The sequence below is a fragment of the Cebidichthys violaceus genome, unplaced genomic scaffold, assembly GCF_023349555.1.
Source record: "Cebidichthys violaceus isolate CVI_PGR_0920_01 unplaced genomic scaffold, fCebVio1.0.p SCAF_35, whole genome shotgun sequence".
In the NCBI taxonomy this organism is placed as follows: Eukaryota; Metazoa; Chordata; class Actinopteri; order Perciformes; family Stichaeidae; genus Cebidichthys; species Cebidichthys violaceus.
In genome coordinates this window covers 725,759-748,683 of record NW_027176539.1, presented here as the reverse complement: position 1 = coordinate 748,683, position 22,925 = coordinate 725,759, and the positions used below count along the sequence as shown (strand labels likewise).

The following is a 22,925-nucleotide window of genomic DNA, read 5'->3' as shown; positions in this document are numbered from 1 at the left end:
GACTACACATACACTGTAAAAAAAAAATAATCCTAATTTTACGGAAAATAACAGTAGTTTTTCTGTTTTTTTTTTATTATATACAAAACTCTGTAAAATTACAGGCATTATCTGTAAATTAACAACCCAACTGTTAATTTAAGTATAATTCTAATAACACATTTTTTATTTTTGTACAGAAAAAAATACTGTATTATTTATACAGTATTTTACTGCTTTCTTAAATTACATACAAATTCATGTAAAATAACAATAATTACCTGTAATTAAATATCTAGCTCATTATATAAAGGTGTATGTTTATACTAACAATTTAATGATTTTCTTAGGTAAATCATATTAGTTTTATATTAATGTGTACTTTTACATTCAAACTCTGTAATTCTGGATCTCAATTTAACTTTTTTTCATTACATCAAACATAATGCAGTCTTTTTGAAAAGAGTACAAAGTAGAATCAAGAATGAAAAAAGAGAGACATTTATTTTTGACTGTAGTGAGACGAACATATTGCACGTCTCAGCGAGACGGACCGTCTTCTGTCGTGTTTATCGTCCTGCGGTCTGCGAGTGAGAGGAGATGAGAGGCGTCGCCTGATGAGCAGCTCGTCGTGAGGACAGCGGGACGTAAACACGTGTGTGTGTGTGTGTGTGTGTGTGTGTGTGTGTGTGTGTGTGTGTGTGTGTGTGTGATCACACAGAACCGCGTATGCGCTGTGCGGGATTCACCGCTCAGCTAAAAGGAAAAGGCTGAATAAACAGGAATTGCATCAGCCTGACTGGACCCAGCTGCTACTTTAGATCAGATCAGCTGTGATGACACTGTGTGTGTGTGTGTGTGTGTGTGTGTGTGTGTGTGTGTGTGTGTGTGTGTGTGTGTGTGTGTGTGTGTGTGTGTGTAATCTGTATCTACTGAGGTATGTGAAAGAAAAACTAAACATTAAAGTCAAACATTTTCCACTTTCCTTCTTCGTTCGTTTCCCCCAGCAGCCGAGGACTCTTCCAGTAATGGCATGTCTGGTGATAGCTCCGGGTTCGAGGATGTGGCCGCCTTCCCCCCTCCTCCTCCTCCTCCTCCTCCCCCCCCGCCCACAGAGATCAGCCTCCTGGAGCTGCCACCCAAGATGATGCTGCCTCCGCCCGGCGCTTTCCTCATCAAGGAGCTGGAGATCTGGCCCGGTGCGTCTCCGGTACGGATGTGCTCAGAGCTAGAGGAGGATGAGGGAAGAGGGGGGTCTGTGCAGAACGGCCGACCGCCAAATCCAGCATCACCTCCAACACCTCCACCACCACCTCCACCACCTCTGCCACAGTCTGACATTGCTACAGCTGTCACAGCTCAAAGGCCACCAGACTCCCCTCCGTCCCCAGGCGAGCTGTCTCCGTCCCCTGGGAAGGACGGTCCTCCGCTGCCCACCAGGCCCAAACCGAAGCTGTGAGTACCTGTCTGTCTGTGCCCAGAGGGCGGGTCAGCCACCGGGGGGGGGGGGGGAGGGAGACAGGCTGGGAGGGCCGTCTGAGGTCTGGTGGAAATGATAGTGTCTCAGAGAAAGAGTTAACACGGGGGGTGAATCCCGAACCCTGTTTTTTCTTTAGAACAAAAGCATTCCCCCTGGCTTTTTCCTCTGTCGGTGTCGATGTGGCATCGTGTTGGCTGCTTTCTGTCTGAGGCTGTAAACAGATCTGCGTGGCTTTTGTTCTGGACGGCTCGCATTGTTTCGGCGTAACCGTCGGCCTGCATGGACAAAGCCGTCGGGTTTATCTGTATAGCGATCGGGTAGGATGTCGCTAGTTATTAGAGGAGGAACGAACGGCCCTGAGATTGTTTTTTGAGAGGTTTTTAGCCTCGCGTGCACGGATTCTTATCTCACTTCATTTCATTTATTTCTCATTACAGCATGTATTTTGTGCCTTTATCAGGAAGGAAAACAGCAGACAATAAATAAGTAGAGAGATAGTTCTATTGTTATTATTATTCAGGTTGACTTTGTAACATCTGCGCTGGGACTACAGATGAAAAATAGGCCTCTTGGCTAACTTTACAGCAACGTTTGTATTTATGGGCACTGTCCCTTATCCAATAAACCCATACATAAATAAATAGAGAGACAGAATGACGGGACGGAACCAGACTTGGACCAGAGAGGTCACATAGCTACCGTCTCTAGCTCTCACTGGACCGCTCTAAAAAATGTTTTTGGTTCTTCCTTCGCCGTTGCTACTCGCTTCCTCCAAGCTTTCCGTAAACGCCGCCGACAAAATACAACCGAAGACATGATCTCCTTTCACTCGAGAAAACCGTCTTCTTCTTCTTCTCTTTGTTTTTAAATCACACGTCACGGCTCGAGAGACGGGCAATGGCGGTCGGTCTGACGCTTGTTCCATACGGAAATATCTATTGCGGTACAAGTCGGTGCAGACGTTCATGGTCCTCAGAGGACGTAAACTTTCGCCTCCCGACCTTTCTTATCCAATGCTTTGGTTTCGAGATTAGCCTTAGCAAATGTTAGCATGCTAATCTGCTGCTAAACATCCACATGCTAGCACTGCTGGCTTTAGCATTTAGCTCAAAGCGCCAGTGTGCCGCTTGCACGGTTGTAGACGTTTCACTCTCAATATTCACTGAGGCTCTCTGTAGAGGTTTCTAACATTACCGTCACAGCGTTGCTGTTAGCGGTTGTCGCTGAGCGGGTTTTTACGGCGGGCTGCTTTCAGGGTTCTGTTACAGTGCGGTAGAGCTCGGTTCGTTGCGCTGCTCAAGGCTTACCTCCGCTGCATGCGTACCGGACCCCTGATTTTCCTGCTCGTGGATGCTACAGTGCTGCATATCTGTCCACGTAAAAAAAAAAAAAAAAAAAAGGTTGTGACTTGTTAATTCTGTGCTTCCAGAGCTGAGAGTGTAGAGGAGGAGGCAGAACACGACAGGTAAATATGTGGCTGCGAGGCGTTGATGCTCTGGATGATGGGTTGAGTGGCGCCACAGACACACAACAGTAGAAATGATGGAGGGTTATCGGGTAGAACACTTAGAATATTGCATTGTGGGAAAATACATGAGAGGCAGCGGTCAGCTGATCGTTTACAATTGACGTACTGTAAAATAATTAGGCGTGTTTGTTGTTGTCTTTCACAAGAGAGATTAATGTACAAAATGCAAAAAACAGTTACTGAGACAGACAAGCGACAAACATAGAAAATAAAGCTGCTTCTCTCACTTCATCCACAACAACAACAACAACAACAACAACAACAACATGAATACGCTGCTAAAAAACAATCAGCTTCCAACTGTGAAGCAATTAGAACGCATACGCCATCATCCCTCTCTCCCCTTTAAATCCCATAATTACACCGTAAAAAAACAAAACAACCAGCAGCCCCAGCTATTAACCAGAAGGTCACGCTTCTGCCAGGAGTGTGTTTCCTCAGGTGACCTGCAGGAACAGAGACTGACCGCTCGCAACCGAAAACAACCCCGGAGCTCATCGTGGAGTTCATCACTTCCTGTTTCCTGTGTACGGACCGTATACATATACATATATATACACATACATACATATATATTTATATATATATATATATATATATATCGCTCTTCGCGTGCTGCTGCTATGAAACATTAACAGCAGCCTTTGAAAGCAGCTGCTAGTTCGTTACTTTAATTGCATTTTTACAGGAGTTCTGTTTATTAATAACAGACACGACTTTGTAACGAACCACTTTGTTGACGCGCTATAAATTCTATAGACCGAGTGGAAACTGTGACCCATATTTTGTTGTGTTATTTTTAGAATAAGGCAATACTTTGAAATAAGACTGGTAGTTTTATTGGACTTCTTGCTTTATTCACGTGAAGGCAGAGGGGATCAGAGGGGATGTTGTGTATCTGAGGGGGCGGTTCTGCTCTGGACTTTAATACTTACAGAACGTTCTCTGGATTTCTGTACATATAAGCTTTTACTCCCAAGGAAAATATTAAAGATACTCGGATATCTTCGCCTAAAAAAAAAGAAAAAAAGAAAAGTCACCAGTGGAAGGATGTAATCATCGAAAAATATAGAGTTTTGGTGAGAAACTTGAATAAATCCAGTTGTTTGAGGGAGATGTTTTCATAAATAGATATTAGAGATGAATTATGACTTATTTTAATCAATAAAAATAGAATCTTTTATTTCCTTATCATTTGAATTGGGTGTTTTTTAATGAAGAAAAAAACACTATAAATTACTAAAACAAAGTAAAAGAATAACATTTAGAGGTTTTGATGGTTTACCCATTATTATTCATAAAACGGGATTAAATATATTGCAGACAATCGTTCACAAATCCAGAACAAATGGTTGTAAATCACAGGCATAACACAGCGGAAGCCCGTGTGAGGGATGGGTTTAGCTTCAATAACACTGAGCTGATGAGGTGGAGGAAGTCCTTGTGTGACTTGGCAGACGGGAGAGAGGGAGAGAGGGAGGGAGAGGGAGCCGGGTCGGTAGGTATTTGGGTTTGATGCCCGGCGTTGATGTCAGACGTCAGGATAAGAATCAAAGGAAATTCTCAGGGGAGAGGCTCCGATTGGCCAGTTGGATCTGAACCAAACCCGTGGGTTTGGAGAGAAAGCAGAGTTTTACCACATGCTAGAGGACAGATAGATCCGTCTCATTTTACGCTCCTCTGGAATGCAACTTTTTTTCTTTTTTGTTTGGTTGCTTGCTATAGTTGGCAAGATTGGTGGACGTGTTATTTTCAGACTACTGTAAGCAGGGTAAAATTAACAAGTGACACCATGCGGAGTCGGTGTTTTTATAGTGATCTGAGGATTATAAATACACAACGCCGACATATTGCGCTAAAGTTACCCATTGCTGTCAGATCTGTTATTTAAAGGCAACCGAGTCATCTTGGGATTGAAGCCCGTTTTGAATGTGTGAGACGGGTCTCGGAGATGAACTGGGCTTCCTGCAGAAGGGTTCTAAATAAAGACCTGGCAGGATTCAGGACTACAGTATAGTAGGGGGGGGGGTCACAGAAGTCACGCTTCGGATCGGATCTTAATTCACTCTCTAACAACTATTTTATATGATGAAAAAACATCTTCAAAACAGCTTCATTCATTCAAGTTTCTCTGCAAAAACTACATTTTACACAATTACATTTCAACACATAATGAGACACCGTTGAAATGCATTTTTATTTTTTACTATAGAGAGCATGAACGCATCTAACCAAAGACATTTTCGACCGACAAACGACTCGTATGATTTCGTTGACTAATAATCGATTCGTTGATTTTAACCGACAGATCTGTAAAACTGAGTTCCTCCACAAACGCACCACATTAAAGACACCTCAGTCGACTGAAACCGAACCAACCGATCGGTCCGTTGCACCACTGCTGTACCGCTTTGAAACACGCGGCGACGTCACGAGACCAGCCATGACTCAGCTGGATGAGACTCTGCATCTCAAAAGGTCAAAGGTCACTGCCATCTCTACAGCACAACGCCGCTCTGTTCAAGGCTCCTCGGGGTTCAGCGGCTCACAAGCGACCGTCTGCAGAGCCACATTACCATAGACTGATAACACCTGGTGTGTGTGTGTGTGTGTGTGTGTGTGTGTGTGTGTGTGTGTGTGTTTTGATGGATGAGGTGCTGCTGGTGTCCAGTGTCAGCTTTCCTATATTGATAAAGGCGCATGTTTGCCAAGTGGGACATTTCACACGGATCTGCGTTGCCCACATTCATTTGTTGGTGTAACGACACACCCTTGCTAGTACAAGAGTTGCACGCGGTTGTGTGTTTTCACGTTTTTTTATTTGTGCGGCAGCTTTGCTGTTGAGATAAGGCTTTCCTTGTGTTGCTATAAGTCGCTTATGCAGCTCCAGGTTGTAATTAAACGTCTACGTGTGAAACTTTAGGGCTAGAAAGCAGCTCACCGAGAGTGAAAAACAAGACTACGCAACACAAAAGGAAGGAGACAGTGCAACGTGTGTAGGTGCGACCGCAGTGATATCGAGCGTGATAATAGGGGCAAAGCGTAATATTATAGGGTGGGTTAATGTCTGGGTGGGCGTCGCACACACACACACACACACACCGAGCACAAGTAGCAGAGGCAACAATTATCCTCGCACCATTCAGCTTAATCTCTCTTTCGTAAGACCAGGAATCAACGCTGACAGTCAAAATTGTTCTCTTGCACGGACTCCATTCCACAAAGTGCTCTTTTTTAATGTGTTGAACTCTTACTCACAACATGTCTGTGGATTTATTTTTATTTTTTTTTATTCTTATGCAACTCCATCAGTATGTTTCACTCCGTGTCGTAAGATTACAGATGATGAAAAACAGGCACACGTCGGCACTCAACGGGATCTCAACCGAGCTTTTTCTCACCGCACTGAGAGTCCAGAATGATTCACGTTTTCTGCGGCTCATTTGTTAAAGAGATGCTGTAATAATTAATGAATGGCTGGGTAACCTAAGTAGGTTTGTAGCACAAAACCAGACGAATAAAAAGGATGGAGACTTAAGACACTCTATATTCGGCCTAAGCTTTAACTAACTTTAGACTGGAATGATGGGTGGTTTGGGTTTAGTTTTCCAACGGTAGCTGCCATGAAGGTTTACCAGTGACGGGTGAAACTTAAAAAAACATTACGACTAAACAAAGACACTGTCAAACTAAGCAGTAGATCTATTTCAGCCGACTATGCTCTATTATAAATAACTAACCCCAAAGAGGCCTGCAATAAAACAGTTTAATGACTGAAATGTACAAATATTTACATTTCAGTTGAAAGAACACTAACAAGAAACCTTTAAAATACCATATAGTAACAACTGGCTCATATTTTCTTAATAATACAAAGTCAAACTCACAGTTCGGAGTCAGTCTTGAAGAAACGGATGAAACCGGAAGCTGAAATCCTCGTCAGAACGCTCAGCAACAGTCACTTCCGGTTCAGAAATGGCCGACCTCGTAGCCTCTGAACAGGCAGACGGGTGTCTCCTTCTGAGGACCCTCGCAGCTTTTCCCGGTCACCCTTCCGAGGTCCGTCTGACCTTGAATCCGGCACCGGGTCTCAGCTTAGACCGGACTGGTTCACGTATCCAGCAGTCAAACAAGCTAACTTAAAGAAACTGGTGTTAGCCGATGCTACCAATACACAATACAATGGACTCACGTAGCTAGCTAGCGGCCTCTAATGTTAGCTGAGCCGTTAGCATCGTTACTCCCGCTAGCTTAGCGGCTAACTGCTATTTCAGATACTCACAGAATCCGGGTTTCTGTAAACAAACACTAACGTTCAAGCTAATAAACCAAGATTAAATAAATAGAGGGAAGTGCGTGTTGGTGTCTCTATTTTTCCTCCATTTACTCAACCGGGAGCGCTCTCGTCTTTCTCCCGCCTTCTTCCTGACCTACGACCAATTAGCACAGGTGTCACTGACTGACAGCTACACTAACCAATCAAACAAAAGAGCTGAAACTAAAGGCACAATCTGTTTGTTTTTTTATTCTGTGTCTCCTTCAATATTAAGAAATGCTTATTTTAAATACTTATTCACTATTTATATCCTATCTTGTTTATACCTAAATTATCTTGATATCTCAGTTCACCCTTTTCTGTCTCTATTAAAGTATATTACTTTCAGTTTAACTGCCTTACTGAATTATTTTAATCAAACTTTTTTAGGAACCAACTTGTTTCAATCCCTTGAAGTGGAAAGATTCAGACTCAACAACCATCTGTTTGATGTTATAGATCAAATGGTTATCGTCAAACCTTTCTAGCGCTAAAGTTAATGCTGTAGTCATTAATATGAATAATTACCTCACATAGATATAAATCATGGTATATAATATGCAATAATCTAATTAACTGTGCTTCACTGTTATGTATTATCAGATGAAATTCATGTTTTTTTGAGTCTGTAAAATGATGAAATGTTTTGATCATATAATACACTTAGGAGCTTAGAAGAACCTCTCACTGCACTGATATTAATGTTTGGAGGTTCTGCATACTTACATGCTGCAGAGATAGCGATGAGGAATGGTCCGATCCACTTTAACCTGGCCGGCGTTGCATGTTTTTCTTGACTTTATTGTACCTTTCGATCCCTGTCCGCTGACATGGGATTAAATGATTTCTGCAGCAGAGCTCCAAAAAACCTCTTTAACCTCCGGTGAGGCTGTTGTCAAGGGCTACAACATACAAACTGAAGACAACAAACAGCCTTTTGCCAACAGCCCCACACACACACACACACACACACACACACACACACACACACACACACACACATCTTGTGTTTACAGTGTGAAGACGCAGCAGGTGACTTGTTCTTGCAGTCTGTCCCTATCAGACCACAGGATCTGTCTTCCTGGTGTTCATTTTAAAGCAGGATCTATATTCTCTCTCTGTGTTTTGCGTCGCTGAGCAAAGAGCCGGCGTCGGTCGCATATCTGCGGCGTGACTCAGAGCTTCCTCTCAGCGGTGTGTTTGTGTTTACGAGGTGCAAGTCGTGAACTCTCTAATGAAGTATTAACAATCACTTTCTTGTCGAGGTGTCGCTTGTGGTTTTTACGGCGAGCAGGAAACATGCCCGTTAAAGAACCACATATGGTGCCGGGTGCACACTGGGAACGTTGCGTGCGCTTCGTCGTCATCAAACGTGTGATTAAAGATGGAAGTTAAACACCGACTGTGGATCGAGGTCCCTAATGGATACCTCTGCCTGGATGCAGAGGTTTCTGATTACCAGCAAATGGAAAAAGAAGAGAAAAAAAAAGAGAGTTGGTTGTCATCATCAGGGAGGAAATGAGATTGTGCAACAGAATAAAACAAAAAATAGCAAAAGTGAAGTCAGCCGAGAGACACAAGGGGAGCAGGGAAAGCAGATCATTTCACATCAACCTCCAGAGTGAGAGATGGGCAGTCCTTAAAAGGACATGGGAGACACAGGATTGGCTGAGACGCCGGACCGGCTAACCACTGGATTGGTCCGTCGGGCTACAGTGACCTGCGAGGAATGGAGAAACTTTCCAAATAAGGAAGAGAGTTGTCGGAGCTGACCTCCATAACACAGAGAGAGAGAGAGAGGGGGGGGGGGGGGAGACAGAGGGGAAAGTGAGCGATGAAAAGAGACCTGTGTGTGTGTGTGTGTGTGTGTGTGTGTGTGTGTGTGTGTGTGCGCTTGTGAGTTGACAGCATGGAAACTAACAGGCCTCAATGATCCCCTCATAGAAAGCACACTGTGTGTTTCCCAGGAAAGAACACGCTGGTATGTTAAACACTGAGACACTACCACACACACACGCACACACACACGCTCAGAGGATCACATTGTTTCCGGATGAGGTCAATCAACCTCTGATTAAATCCTGACCCCGGCAGACGGTGTGTGTGTGTGTGTGTGTGTGTGTGTGCGGTAAAGACTTGATCTCTCTTTAGACACAGTCAGACCAACACACCACTTCCACAAATTAGTGGGTGTAACAACGCACACGCACTCTAATCTCCTGACACTGCTGTCACCGAGAGGCGACTCTCTGAGCAGATCCACTGTGATGAATCGATGAGTCAGCGCATCGGGGAATGACTCGCAGCGGAGGGGGGAGGGGGGGGGGGGGCAGAGGGGGGGCCCTCGGGACCCTCCTCTCCCCAATAATAACAAGCACACTTATAACAACAACAGACGCGGGACGATGTGGAAAACTCACGTCACAGTTATCCGGGCCAGAATGAATGCGATTCTTGATGTTTATTTTCGTAATAAGTAAACAAATCTGCCAATGGAACGAGTGAGAATTAAATTGGTGAGATTGATTCTAATAAGTTGTAATATTTAGGCCTTTCAAGACAAAAAGAGATCTTGAAATGGTAGAACTCGAGCTGTATCGTCATAATCAGCCTCAAAAGTAGTATTTTTACACTTCACCAGATATTCATGGTCAACAAACAAAGTCCCTCCATCTCACTCAAGTGTTGTTTCTCAGGTGATTGTGTCTCATGTCGAGGTATTTTGACTGGTAATACAACAAATATAGTTAAATATAGTGATAAAGTCACGCGTGTGAGAATATTCACTATCGTCCCGATAACAGAAATTCACCACGATCACCTTATTGTGAATGTCCCTTATCTACAGCGCCCCCCCCCCCCCCCCCCCCCCACCCCTCTTCTGGACCAGGTCCCGGACCAGATCCCGGACCTCCCACCTCCCCATCAACACGCTGTGACTCATCAGCGAGTCTGGAAAACACACAGCGACTCTAAAAATAGAGGCGTCCTCCACCAAAAATAGAAATGACTTATTCTCGAGAAAATGTTTTGGTTTTTTTTTTGCTTCATCCCACAAAAAAATGAAGAAGATTCTCTAATTGAGAAGCAGAGCGCTTGTGAACATGTCAGCGAATGGAACCAGATCAGTGCGGTTGTGACGGGACTGTTTGCACACAGACTTTGGACCCCCCCCCCCCCCCCCCCATCGCTCACGTTGTTCCAAAGGTCCAACGCGATAACATAAAACCATTATATTGCTCAGCGTGTAGATAACAGTCTCCGTGGATGATGTTTCTGCAGAATGTGGATTTCATTTCCAGAAAGGGCGTCGTTTCAAATGTCCCCTCACAATGGACACGTCTCATTTTGTGTCACCTGAAACTGAGACGATTCATTTCTTAAACTCTCTCCTCCATCATCCCGTCTCTCTACTGTGCAGCCGGTCAGGAAAAACAATATAAATGTGTCCACAAAGGACACAAAGTGAGAAGCTATTTGTTATAGGCGGTCTGCTTTTTCCTTTATCTGTGACTCGGTGAAAGCTGTCGTTATTTTTGGATTCCTGACTCCCAAAAAAAAAAAGGGAAGTTCTTCGGGTTTAGAAGCGCTTTTTATTCTGAAATCAGGGACTGGTCTCAGGCAGGCCGGGGCAGCTTTTATTGTGAAGGGGAGGAGCTCGCAGACAGACTGACTCATGCAGAGAGAGAGGGAGAGAGAGAGAGAGAGAGAGAGAGAGAGAGAGAGAGAGAGAGTCTCTGTCTGGCTGCTCAGCCTCTATATAGGCTCCTCACACCTGGCAGAGCAGCACTGCGACGTAGTTTCACTCTGCGGGGAAATACCAGAGCTGCTGCTGCTGCTGCTGCTGCTGACAACCACAACACTGAAGGTAAAAGACTCTTCTCTTTGTGTCGACTGACATCAGTGAATAGACGAGACAGAATGAAGAGGGAAAGGGATTAAAAGAGGCTTTCACTTCTAAACTTCAAGTTCTTTTTTTTTTTTTTAGAAACTTTTCTTTAAATTGAAGAATCACCCGAGTCATTACATTTGAGTTACGGAGCACAGAGGACAACAGAGAGGTGGAAGAACGACTTCTTTTCTTTTCTCCCCCCCCTCTCCCGGTTTACCAGCTCAGCACGTTAATGTTTAAATCATATGTTTTCAGAGTGGGTGTGTGTGTGTGTGTGTGTGTGTGTGTGTGTGTGTGTGTGTGTGTGTGTGTGTGTGTGTGTGTGTGTGTGTGTGATACCCATTCATTTAGCTGGAGGCTCAGGAAAGGTTCAGTGAGTTCAGGCTGTTAGAGAGAGAGAGAGAGAGAGAGAGAGGGAGAGAGAGAGAGGAAGAGAGAGGAAGAGGAGAGTGTGAATCAGTCTAACAAAGATGAAATCGTTTTTACAGCTTTGCGTCTGTGTTTATGTGGAGAGGTTCACGTTGTTTGCAGAGCTCCACGGTGGAGTCAGATGGATTAGTTAACACAATAGAGTCTGAGAAAAGCTTGTGTCTCACTCATCCAACTCTTTCACTTCTTCTCCTCCACTTTCTGGCTCTCTTCCTCCTCCTCCTCCTCCTCCTCCTCCACTCCTGCTGCTAATCCCATTTGATGGCAATGTCTTTCCCCACTCCAATCCAGGGAAGAATGTCTTCAGCATTCCTGCTGTAGAGAGAAAAAACACACACACACACACACACACACACACACACACACACACACACACCGTATCACTTGGACAGAAAGAGCGAGAGGTGAAGGAGTGAGTGAGGAGGGGGAGAAGAGGGAGGAATGGATGGAGGTGTACAGAGAAAAGCGCGACCGATTGTTCGATTGTTCGAGAGCACCTCTTCACCTACACTTAGATGTGAAATACGAGCCCAGAGAGAGAGAGACAGAGGGAGAGAGAGAGAGGAGAGAGAGAGAGAGAGAGAGGGAGAGATAATAGTAGAGGAAAGAAAGGAAGAAAGTAGGGCAGGGAGAAAGTGGGTGAGCGGAGCGGCCGTGAGACGTTGGTGTGGCTGGAATAAGAAAAACGCTCTACGATTTAAAGACAGGAGAGGAGGGGGGGGGGGGGAGGGGAGGGGGGTGAAGGAAAACAGTCTGGTTCTGTTTTATGTGGTGTGTGTGCAATTAGAGCCAGAGAGAACGAGGAGAAGGGGGGGGAGATGGGGTACCCGGGGAAGAGAGGGGTTGAAAATGAGTCGAGGAGGAGAACATGTCAGCTGACGGGTGGAAGCTGCAGGCGGAGAATAAAAACGCGAGACGAGTGGAATAAGATTGTTTTGAAATGTTCTCGGAAAGTTGGGAGTCCTTCTGCTCTCGTGGGAGTCATGAGAGAGATGTGTGTGTGTGTGTGTGTGTGTGTGTGTGTGTGTGTGTGAGAGAGAGACACTAATGCATGTTTTTTTTTTTTACCTCACTTCAAATCAGACGCAACAAAAGTCTCTTAAATGTTAAAGCAACTCTCCCAAACATGACACACACACACACACACACACACACACACACACACACACACACACACACACATGTCCAGTCACAAGGTGACACACTGAACGTTTGTGATCGGTCCATGTTTTGTACCAAAGAGATCAGCTCGTCTGGCTCTTCTCAGCCGGTCTTACTCACCGTCGGTGTGTCACTCAGACATCAGCTCCGTCACGTCGGTCGGTCGGGTTCCTGCTCGGGGGCATCAGACAAGCTGACGCACTGAAGCGAGGAAGCCGTGAACCAGGTGTGTGTGTGTGTGTGTGTGTGTGTGTGTGTGTGTGTGTGTGCGCAGACATATACAAAGCAAGGTGTTGCAGCTTGGGTGATTTAATCTTTCTGCATTTCTACACTGTCACCTCGTCGGTGATCTCATGGCTTGTGTTTGTGTTGTAGGTGTGATAACCTGGAGCTCAATTTCACTATTTGGATATAAATCATTGACAGAATGACAAGGTTATCCTGTTGCTAAGCCACGGCGTGTGTTTGCAGAAACGAAAGCACGCGCGCACACACACACACACACACACACACACACACACACACACACACACACACACACACACACACACACACACACACACACACACACAGAGAGAGGTGTAATGCAAACACACACAGAGGGGCCTGGAAGTATAGCCTCGAACACCCACTGAAGTCACGTTTCCACTCGCGTGTAATCTCACCTTTTTCTGTTTATAAAGAGAACAGGCGCGTCCTCAGTTCCCCCTTGTGTTGTTGTTTCACAGAAGGAAACCCCTCATTACTGGCTATGTACACTCAACTACTTCCTGTTTACCCCCCCCCTCGTCTTCTTCCTGTCATCAGCTGGCCCGAGTTCTAATAAAGCGGCTCCGTCTCTCCAGCCACAGCTGTGGAGCTCAGATATAAGAACCGCTCGGCGGCGGAGCAGCGGACGGGTTTCTCACGCACCGCGGGTCCTTATTGTTCAGGAAGCACAAACAAGCGGCACCGGGTAAAACACGGCCATTTCAGATGTTGAGGTCTTAGTTTATTGGAGCAAGATGCTGCCGGTGGAGACCCGCTGTGTCTGGCACCGTCTGACTTGGTGCATCAACCGGAGCTGTAAAACGCTCTTTCAATTACTGCTGAAGCTGTTCCTGGATCTGTGTCCTGAGCTTTTCCATGTAGAAACTGGAGAGACAAAAGTTACTCCAGACCAGATTCCTCTTTCCCTTTCCCCCCCCCCCTCTCCACCATTAAAGAGTTTACAGACAGGATCCAGTCCAAGGAAAGTATTTTTCAGGATGAAAAGAGGGAAAAAGATATAACTGCTCTGCCTATTTTTAACCACCAAAAAGAACTGAAAAGGAGAGAGAGAGAGAGACATCAGAGTAGTGCTGAGTTACAGAGTGACAAACGGACCGGTTTCTCACAGCGAGGCCCGGCGCTCTGCGGGCCAGTTGGCTCGGACCGGAGCAGCAAAACACAGCGCCGTTGATATGGCGACAGAGGAAAACTTCCCTTCTAATCCTCCGCCGCAGAGACAAAGAACAAGAGGGGAGGGATGGAGGTCGGCTCTGCCTCTCCGAGCCATTTGTTAGAAGCCTTCTGATCGTCATGGCAGCGGTCAGAGGGTCAGGTTCGAGCAGGAAGAAGGCAGCACTTAAGTGTGCTTCCATCGGCCTTGTCGTGTGGTCAGAGCGGTTTGGACGATCAGAGCTGGGCGGGGGTGTGGGTGTGGGTGTGGGTGTGGGTGTGGTGTGGGTGGGGGTGTGGGTGTGGGTGGGGGGGGGCACAGAGCCTGGTTGACCTTCGCTGGATGTAAATCCTGTAAACCGAGTGGGCCGTTAAACTATTCATGCAGCTGCAAATTATACAAGCCTGACCTTTTTCATGCGCTGTCAAATATGAAGCGTGACAAATGTCTGAACAAGAGGCAAAAAAGCATAGTTCACTGTTAATAAGTGCTTAATAAAGCATTAATTAACACTAACAAGGCTAAATGTTAATAAATGCTTAATAAAGCATTAATTAACCATAACAAGGCTAAATGTTAATAAGTGCTTAATAAAGCATTAATTAACCATAACAAGGCTAAATGTTAATAAGTGCTTAATAAAGCATTAATTAACCATAACAAGGCATTGTTCTTGTTTTAGACCCGGTACTTGCAAAAAAAAAGAATAGTTAACTGTTATTAAACTCATAATAAAGGATTAATTAACCTTAATTAAGCAACAAAAAAAGCTTAGTAAAGGTTTAACAACGACATAATGGGTAAGTTAGTTAAACTCAATTAATGTTCGTAATGCCATTATAAACAATTATAAGAAACTCATTAAGCATTTATAAACTGTTAACAAGATTAAATGTAACAGTAAACAGATGCTATTATTAACACTCATAGTCACATATAACACATATAGTCTTATTAACATGTTATTAAGCATCCTGTATGGACTTTTCAGGGCCTCGTTGCCTTTTTAACGAACACGTATTCCAAAGACAGTAATAATAGCGTGATCAAAATGTGAATCCTAATCTTTTGAGTTGTGTTGAGATGCAGTTTCATGACTTTAATGCAGATGGATTACTTCATTGTGTATCAACACAAGCTTTGTTTCCTGAATCAGGGATTTCTTGCCCAAAGTACGAGGGAGCGAGATCGTGTTACGTTAGAATAAGACAAAGCAGTTTGTCTTTGTGACGGATGAAGGCGCTTGTTTCTCTATGTCGAGAGTAAAGAGCACCTTTTAAGGCAAAGGGTTGATGGATCCACTCCGCCTGCCGCTTATACATTCACAGCATTTTACTAAACGTCAAAAAAAAAACACACACACACATAGGTCCAGAAAAAAAAAAGAAAAGAAAAGTGGAGTTTCGTGCTGAGGCAGTAAAAGCGGCGTGTCGGGGGCTGTGAGGGATGAGGCGGCGAGGAAATGAAGTGTGTTTCCTCTCTGCTGGAGCAGACGGGCAGGGCGCTCCGAGAGAAAGAAAAAAACACACACAGCCCAAAAAAGGAATTGAAACGGCTGCAGAGCGCTGCGGAGCTCCTCGCGAGCTGCCAAACTATTCCTGTAAAAGCACTCTTTTGGTGGAGGCCTGAACGGGAGAGCTTTGGAGAATGTAAAGAAAAAAACGAAAGGAGGGGGGAGGGGGGGAGGGGATCGATTGTGTGCTCTTAAGGTTAAGTTAACGTCTGCAGGAAAACACACGAGCAAAACAAAGTTCACCCACCGGTGTTGTTTTTAAATGTCGACGGGGAGAGGGAGGCTAAAGGGGAGGGAAGAGATGAAAACTAGTCCAAAGACTCGCACTAATTATTCAACATCTGGAACAGATTTGGGGCGGGGGGGGGGGCACGTGAACTCGGGTCCCGGTGGACTGCCGACAAAACACGCAACCTTCTGGGACGCTCAGTAGAATCCTCTCTGAAGATCCAGGAGACCTCAGAGAGTTCACTTCCGTCTTGTGATTTTTACGAAAGTTAGTCGTCTTTGAGGAAAACCCTCGTGGTGGAAAATGAAAACTCCCTCCCTCCCACGACGACGTGACAATGAATCAACCAAGCTGGACTGGACAACCACGCCTGTGTGTGAAAAAACCCCAATATTTCATCATCAGGACTCATCTCTGGCAAAATGAACCCCCTTCACTTAAACAGGAGCAGCCACTCCTCACGTCTCCAGTCCTTTACTGTTGTTCTCTCTGCTCCTCTTCGTCCCTCGAGTCCTAAACTAAACTTGATGTATTGTCAACAGGCCGGCGCTTTCACTTTCTAAGTCTTCGTGAGAGGCTAGAGGCTGATAACCTATCAGTTCGTGCTGCTGGTGCAGCGGTTTCCTTCCAAGAACTCTCACTTAAACACACACACACACACACACACACACACACACACACACACACACACACACACACACACACACACACACACACAAAACAAGCCATCACCTTCTGACCGGAGGGGGAAAAAAAAACAGTTAAACTTGAGAAACCACGTGCTGATGTCATGCCTCACAATCCTTTTATGTGCTGCAGGAACGAGTCCAGAAACCCAGACATGATATTGTAGGATATAAAATAGTAAATACCCCTCTGGTGAAGTGAGGAGTTCAAGTCCAAGGTTGCGTTAAAGTACCATGAGCCCCGGGGGCTACTGCAAGCACCATCACGATACACTGAACACAACAAAGAAGCTGAAGGAATGGGTCCATGTTTTTGGACTTCCAGTCGACGTGTTCCTGATTAGATGTCCGACATCAGGTCTGTGTTTAACACAAGCTGAAGAGATTGTGTCGTTTATTTCTCTGATTATAAAGCAGGGTCAGTGAACGCCCCTTTGGTGGATCTTATTAAAAAGAGTGTAAATGAGACGACTGGACGTCCTCACTAGAACACTAGTCCTCCTTTAGCTTAGTGGAGGAGATTTGAGATTAAAGAAGTATCATAAACCTTTGGTTGCTTTCTGCAATAATCCAAAATCCAATGGAAGAATCCTAATTGGCTTTTCTGTGGAGGGAAGCAGCAGGAACTTCCTGTTTTTCAAACAAACACACGACATCCCTGCAGCTCTCTATTAACAACTTCACTGTGTCTTTCTTCCTCACTCCACTTTGACTGGTCTTCTACATTGTGCTCACATCTGGCGTCTCACTCGTCTGCCAGTTGTGCTCTGACTACAGTTGGACAGCGACCGGTTAATAGTTTCACGCGTAAACCGACAACAGCTGCGTGACTTTGTAACATTTTTACAATGTTACTCCCAGTTCCCCCATAAAGTCCAGAAGAGAAACACACCTTGCTTTGTGATATCTGTCACTGACGGCCCATGATTCTGCTCGGCAGGAACGCGACCCAGCTGAAGCTGCTGCAGGACCAGGTTCTACTGGAGCAACAGGAAGCGGCCGTCTGGCATCGGCAGGAACAGCAGGAACAGCAGAACCAGGAAGTCCCGCCTCCGCCTCAGCAACCGGCTCAGGAAGTGCCTCCTCCTCCTCCTCCAGCTCCGCCGTCTCCGCCTCTCCCACCTCCTCCCTCCTTCCAGGAGTTGGAGAGCAGCGCCACCATGCAGGCCAGCACCTTCAACTACGCCCGGCCCAAGCAGTTCATCGCCGCCCAGAGCCCCGGCAGGGCGGGCTACGTCACCCAGACCTCCGGCTCCTCGGGGTCCGGCCTGTCGTCCCCGATGTCGCCCCCGACCTCCCACAAGCCCTTCACCAGGGTCACCGTGCCGCCCTTCACCAAGGCCGGCAGCGTGGAGTCTCCGAGCTCCCCTTCCTTCCCGCCTCCTCCTCCGCCCTTCTTCGGCTCCAGCAACCTGTCCTCCCCAACGGGCCCCGCCCAAGACTTCCCTCCTCCTCCGCCTCCGCCTCCTCCTCCCCCCTCCGCCCGTCCCCATGTCTCCGGCCCTCTCGGACATGTCCTCGCCGTTCTCCTCCGTCCCTCCGTCTCCAGCCTCCAGCTTCCTGTCCTCGGTGCTGCCCTCCACGCCTTCCTCCCCCGGCAGTCCCATGGTCAACGCCCTGGGTCTCCCTAAAGGCAACGGGACGATGTAAGTATCACATAAACATAAACGATAATACTCTTCTGATGCCCCCCCCCCATCACATTCCTGCTGCCGCTATGAGAGATAAGAAGACTTGTTGTGGAATGCTTGCAGCCAGATAAGGGTTTGGATACGAGAGGTCCGGAGAGGAAAGAGGAGTCTCTCCGCTCCGTTTGACGTTGACGAATGTTTTTCTGTTGTTTTTTTGTCCCTCTTTCAGCAGAGCGTTCCCGAGGAAGTCCTCGGTCACCAGGACGCCGCGCTTGGCCTCCGACTCCGACATCCAGGGGTCCAAGGACGCCGTCATCCAGGACCTGGAGAGAAAACTGCGCTTTAAGGAGGAGCGCATAAGTAATGGTCAACAGGTGTGTGTGTGTGTGTGTGTGTGTGCAGAAGAATGAGTGTGTTCAGTAACTCAGATTAACAAGTCATACAACTATTCATGAAGAAGAAACCATTTAAGACTTTTTGTGCCACGCAGCCTTAAATAAATGTTCTGCATACATGTCCAATTAACACAAGATACAGCCGATGGTGTGTGTAAGTGTGTGTGTGTGTGTGTGTGTGTGTGTGTGTGTGTGTGTGTGTTCTGCGACTCACACACTAACCCCCTCCCCCCCGCTGACTCCATTAATCCCTGCTTGCAGAAGTTAACCTATGAGGAGAAGATGGCTCGCAGACTGCTGGGTGCCGACAACGCCGCCACAGTCTTAAACAGTCAGGACACGGAGGAGGAGCCGGTCACACAGGTACGGCGGCTGTTTACTAGGATCCAGACACACCTGGAGGGAAAAATAATAATCACACACACTCTCACGTGACATCACACAGGCACGGCAACCCCCGTCGCCTTCAAAATGACCTTCAGTTACAACTAATTATGTTTCGAGGAAAATGTATTTTTTTTCTGGATGATGGTTGCATTTTAAACGGTTTACAACACGTGGTTAGCGGTGTAAATTTAAATAAAACAAAACGCTACAAAACTGCTGGGTTAGCTTTCGTAAAGACACCATGGTTATGACTTAAAACTACCTGGATCACACAGGACTCGAACAGCAGGCTCCTGGGTGAAAGTCCTGTGTTTGTTTAACCAAAACACCACCACAACCTCCGACACTGACCTCCGCAGACTAAGTCCAAACGTATTTATGATGCGTCAAAAGCAAACAATATCCACGATATCCACTTCCGAATTTAATTATTGCTATTTACGTAGTTATTTTAACGCAAACCAGCGATCTTTTCCTAAAACTAAGTATTTAACAATCTTTTTCTAAACCTAACTAAGTATTTCACGATCTTTTTTCTAAACATAATTAAGTATTTAACAATCTTTTTGTAAACCTAACTAAGTATTTAACGATCTTTTTTCTAAACATAACTAAGTATTTAACGATCTTTTTCTAAACCTAACTAAGTAGTTCACGATCTTTTTCTAAACCTAACTAAGTATTTCATGATCTTTTTTCTAAAGCTAGCTAAGTATTTCACGATCTTTTTTCTAAACATAACTAAGTATTTAACGATCTTTTTCTAAACCTAACTAAGTATTTCACAATCTTTTTTTCTAAACATAATTAAGTATTTAACAATCTTTTGTAAACCTAACTAAGTATTTAACGATCTTTTTTCTAAACATAACTAAGTATTTAACGATCTTTTTCTAAACCTAACTAAGTAGTTCACGATCTTTTTCTAAACCTAACTAAGTATTTCACGACCTTTTTCTAAACCTAACTAAGTATTTCATGATCTTTTTTCTAAACCTAACTAAGTATTTCATGATCTTTTTTCTAAAGCTAGCTAAGTATTTCACGATCTTTTTTCTAAACATAACTAAGTATTTAACGATCTTTTCCTAAACCTAACTAAATATTTCACAATCTTTTTTCTAAAACTAAGTATTTAACGATCTTTTTCTAAACATAACTAAGTATTTCATGAAATTGCCACGTGTTGCTGGACTTTCTTATGAAATGAGGAGTAACTTTTTCGTAACACATCATATGAATCGTTGTATGAGGATTTATGTTGTATTTTTAGGAGACGGCTGAGTATGGAAACGTTTGGCAACATGTCTACACCAGCACTTTTTTTTTTTTAAACACAAATATCTCAGTTGCATGTGTACGATACGAGCACCTCTGTTTCCTCCACCGACAGTTTGCTGGTGTCATTCCTATCTCATGACTACTGGCTCTCCTTTATAACCCCCCCCCCACCCCCCCCCGGTCCCTGTAAACACTGCTGAAGAGCGATTTATGAAAGCGGGGTATAAACACAGTAAAGTCCTCCAGAGCCCTCCATAAAAAGCTCTGTTTATGCAAACCGGTAGAAACCAGTGTGGCTGCTAACATGCTGTCTGAAGGCTTGTGTTGTCTAACTGAGCCACCAAAATAAAGTGTCAGAGTGGACTCTGGCACCTCCACACTGTTACTTCTTCATCCACACACTGAATTATTACATTACTAAACTAGAGACCACCAACACACACACACACACACACACACACACACACACACACACACACACACACACACACACACACACACGACACACAGAGAACAAGTGTGTGATGCTCAGTGACGGCACAACGAACATTTGTTTCTCTCAACAGGAAGACAAGTCATCAGATAGAGAATCTATCCCTCAAAAGGTGTTTGAAACCTCCTGTTTTCTCTCCGTCACCCTCTGGTTCATTACATTCACTGTGTGTGTGTGTGTGCGTGTGTGTGTGTGTGTGTGTGTGTGTGTGTGTGTGTGTGTGTGTGTGTGTGTGTAAACGTGCACATATAAACCAGCTGATAAGGGAACAAACTGCACACAAAAGGGCATTTTGTTTTTCTGTGCCGTCCATTCACAAACAGGTGTGTCTGCACACAGAATGGAGCTGATTGTGTGGTTTGTGTTACAGTTGGGACAGTGTGGGGGAGTTTGAATTGATTCAGATGCTGCAGCATGTTCACGCTTGATTGCAGCATCCGTCAGCACGTTATTTTTTTGGGTGGTTTTTTCATGCACTTTGTTCCGCCTGCGCTTCCCAATCACCCAACGCATGCTGTCATTCCAGCATTTGGAGAATCAAGCAGCAATTAAAGGGTGAATCTCTTTTTTTAAGAAAGGAAGGGTAATTGTCGGACGAGGAACTTGCCGCAGCAGCTGCACGCTGCGGGATGAATCCTCGGTAGATCGGGATGGGCCGCTCGTGCGATTCGCTGTCGTTGAGGATAAATGGCGGGTTCTGCAGCTGCTTTCGCCGGGCCTGTCATTAATCTGTGTGGTGTGTCATCGGACCAGCGCCGCTCTGCAGATGTTCCCGTCAGCGGCGATGAGAGATTGATGGAGGGTTGGCGGGGTGGGGGGGGGGGGGGTGGGGGGGGGGGGGAGTGGCTCATCTGGGCGAAGGGAGAATTTAGGAGAGAAAGTGAGCAGTTTGGGTGACAATGAAGGCAGGTTAATAACAAGTAGCTTTCTGCATGCTCTTAAAGGAACAGTGTGTAACATTTAAGGCAGATATTGAATATGATATTCATAACTATGTTTTAATCGGTGTACAATCACCTGAAACTAAGAATCGTAGTGTTTTATATATATATATATATATATATATATATATATATATCTACGTAGGGAGCGGGTCGTCTTCCATGGAGTCCGCCATGTTTCTGCTCTAGAAACAATATTTTGATATATTTTGTTAAATGTTATATTTGTAAAAGCAGTTATTAGTCATGTAGAAGAACCGAGTATTGATGAGAGTAGCTCCTAGTTTTAGTTAAACCCTAAAGGAAACTCTCTCTACCTGAAGGCCACCGTAGTTCTCTACACGCTTAGAAAGGGGAGGGGCTTAGCTGAGGGGTATTTATTTGGTTGCAATTTGCAACCTCACCACTAGATGTCACTAAAACGGACACCCAGTTTCCTTTAAAAGGTTGAAACTCTGCTCGTGTTTCTGTCTCTATAAATATCATTCTGCTTTTTTTGCAGGAGTACAAAGTGTCCAGCTTCGAGCAGCGTCTGATCAGCGAGATTGAATTCCGTCTGGAGCGTTCCCCGGTGGAGGAATCGGACGACGACGTGCAGCACGACGAAGAGTCCGGCGGGCGCGGCGGCGCGGCGCCGTCCTTCGACCAGAAGCTCAAACACTACAAGGTGTTCGAGGGCATGCCGGTCACCTTCTCCTGCAGAGTCCACGGAGACCCCAAACCGAAGGTGGGAGGTCGAACGCCCCGAACCATTTAAAACGCCAACGCCGTTATGTTTACGTTTAAATATGCAAATGAGGCATTATGTCATGGTAACTTTAGGAGAAATCTACAGACGCAAACAGACAAAGTAGTAAAATAAATGTTTTCTTTCCTCTAGTCTGATAGAAGACGAGTTATGGAAGAAAAATAGAACAAAATCTCTAAATTGACCAGAGTGTCTCCTTCTTAAGCCTCCTTAAAAAGAATATTTTTAATCACAAACACGCTACGCCTCCTCGTCTCTGAAAAGCGCCCGATGATGCTGCGGTTGAGGGTTATCTGAGTATTGCGGAGGCAGCTACGAGGGCTCGGCTCTGGGAGTTGCTGACATGTGATGTTGTTGACGGAGGGTGTGTAGATATCGTGCACACGTGTGTGATGTTGTTGACGGAGGGTGTGTAGA

General features: G+C 45.3%; 1 protein-coding gene across 1 annotated transcript in view; it reads left to right on the top strand.

Annotated features, from left to right (window-relative positions):
* palld (palladin, cytoskeletal associated protein) overlaps positions 1 to 22,925 on the top strand; it is a 54,716-nt gene that overhangs the window by 28,776 nt on the left and 3,015 nt on the right. Inside the window, 7 exon segments of the mRNA XM_068725273.1 lie at positions 990 to 1,434; positions 17,573 to 18,136; positions 18,138 to 18,278; positions 18,493 to 18,637; positions 18,920 to 19,021; positions 20,893 to 20,931; positions 22,263 to 22,486. Coding sequence (XP_068581374.1) covers positions 990 to 1,434; positions 17,573 to 18,136; positions 18,138 to 18,278; positions 18,493 to 18,637; positions 18,920 to 19,021; positions 20,893 to 20,931; positions 22,263 to 22,486 — 1,660 coding nt within the window.